General features: G+C 48.9%; 1 protein-coding gene across 1 annotated transcript; it reads left to right on the top strand.

Moving 5' to 3' along the window:
• Positions 1-605: 605 nt before the first annotated feature.
• On the top strand, positions 606-1520 carry LOC115922469. The gene has a single exon (XM_030981373.1). The coding sequence runs from the start codon at positions 606-608 to the stop codon at positions 1518-1520; it is 915 nt and encodes a 304-aa protein (XP_030837233.1).
• The last annotated feature ends 408 nt before the right edge of the window (positions 1521-1928 follow it).

The following is a 1928-nucleotide window of genomic DNA, read 5'->3' on the forward strand; positions in this document are numbered from 1 at the left end:
AGATTGTCAACTTAAGTATTGTTCAGGCATGCGTACCTTCTGTTCTTAAAACGGCACACATTCTTCCTTATAATGGCACAGTCACACGGCCACTTACGGTAGCTGCGGATGCTTACGGATAAAAGTCCGTAAGCATCCGCAAGGATCCGTATCATCCGTAAGCATCCGTATCCATCCGTAATTCAATCCGCAGGATCCGCAGACATACGCAGATCCGCAGCGGAATTTTGAAAATCTCAAAATTTTGCTGCGGATGAAATATACGTAAGCATCCGCAGAATATACGTTATCCATACGTAAAATACGTAACTCATACGTAAGATACGTAAACTCATCCGCAGGATACGTTAGATACGTAACTGATCCGCACACTTTGTCGGGTGTGCGGATGCCTGCGGATACATAGGGGTACGTAAACACTATTACGTAGGAGTTACGTATGTTTAACGTATTTTTGACATATATATTGAGGATCTTACGATAGGACTTGCGGTAATTGCGTATGCTTGCGGATGGGATACGAATATTACGGATGGGATACGGATGTTACGGATTGGATATGTATGTTACGGTTGAGATACGGATAATATGCGGAATTTTTACCTATGTCTTCTTTCATTTCGGCGGATGTCGCCCATGCCAAATGGTCTTCACTTGGGTATGCAACCCTGGATGCTGCCAGCATCCTCATCATTGTCAGTTCTTCAACTGTAGACTTTCACAGGTCACTCAAGATGGAGAGAGAACGCCGCCTTGTGTTGCTGGATTGTTTGATGGCCATCCAACACAATCAGATGCAGATGAAGATCCTGATGGCCAAGATGCAAGCCATCCTTGAAAGGAGAAAAGAGAGGATGTGTTGGGTTCGTCACTGGATCACATTGCGACCACACCAGGGTGCCTATGGTAACCTGATGCACCTGCTACGCAATGAGGATGTTCAGGGCTTCCGCAACTTCACCCGCATCACACCTGCCATGTTTGCCGAAATGGTCACCCGCCTCACTCCTCGCTTACAGAAGTATGATACCTGGTACCGGAAGGCCCTTCCAGTAGGCTTGAAGGTCGCCATCACCATGCGCTACCTTGCCAGTGGGGACTCCTACCACAGCCTGATGTACCTATTCTATGTACCCCACAACACCATCTCACTCTTGGTGTTGGACGTGTGTCAGGCCATCTACGCTGAGTATGGCGAGGAGACCATCAGCAACCCATCTACTCCAGAGGGGTGGAAGGGCATTGCCCAGACCTTCTCCGACCGGTGGAACTTCCACCATTGCCTGGGAGCCTTAGATGGCAAGCACATCCGCATCAAGGCACCCGCGAACTGTGGCTCCCAGTTCTACAACTATAAGGGGTACAACTCGATTGTACTCCTTGCCCTGGTTGATGGCAACTACAAGTTCCGGTGGGTGGAGGTGGGAGCAGGTGGTGCGAGTTCTGATGCCCAGATTTGGAACACGTGCAGTCTGAAAGAGGCAATTGACGATGAGAACATTGGACCTTCTACCTTTTGAGCCTCTTCCTCTGCCTGGGGAGGCTGTTGTGGCTGCTCACTCACTGGAGGATTCTTCCTGGTTTTTCTGCTACTTCTTCTGCCAGACATGATGCACACGAAAGTCCAAAAAGATGGAGAAGAAACTGTTGAATAACTGGAACTAGATCTCAGACTTGATGAAATGCGACTGAAGCAAGCTCCGATCCACGTGGGTTTATATGCGGATGGTGCGGACGCCAGAGGAAGCCGACATGCGCAGACACGAGCGTAACTTATCCGTATCGTCCGTAAGTCATCCGTATCGTCCGTAAGTCATCCGTAAAATCCGTAAGTCATCCGTAAGTCGTCAGTAACATGTGTCAGCGGGTTGGCAGCGGATGGGTTCATCCGCAGGTTTTACCCGTAACATCCGTAATTCATACGTAAC

Source organism: Strongylocentrotus purpuratus, unplaced genomic scaffold (assembly GCF_000002235.5).
Source record: "Strongylocentrotus purpuratus isolate Spur 01 unplaced genomic scaffold, Spur_5.0 spur5_scaffold_12, whole genome shotgun sequence".
NCBI classification, from domain to species: Eukaryota; Metazoa; Echinodermata; class Echinoidea; order Camarodonta; family Strongylocentrotidae; genus Strongylocentrotus; species Strongylocentrotus purpuratus.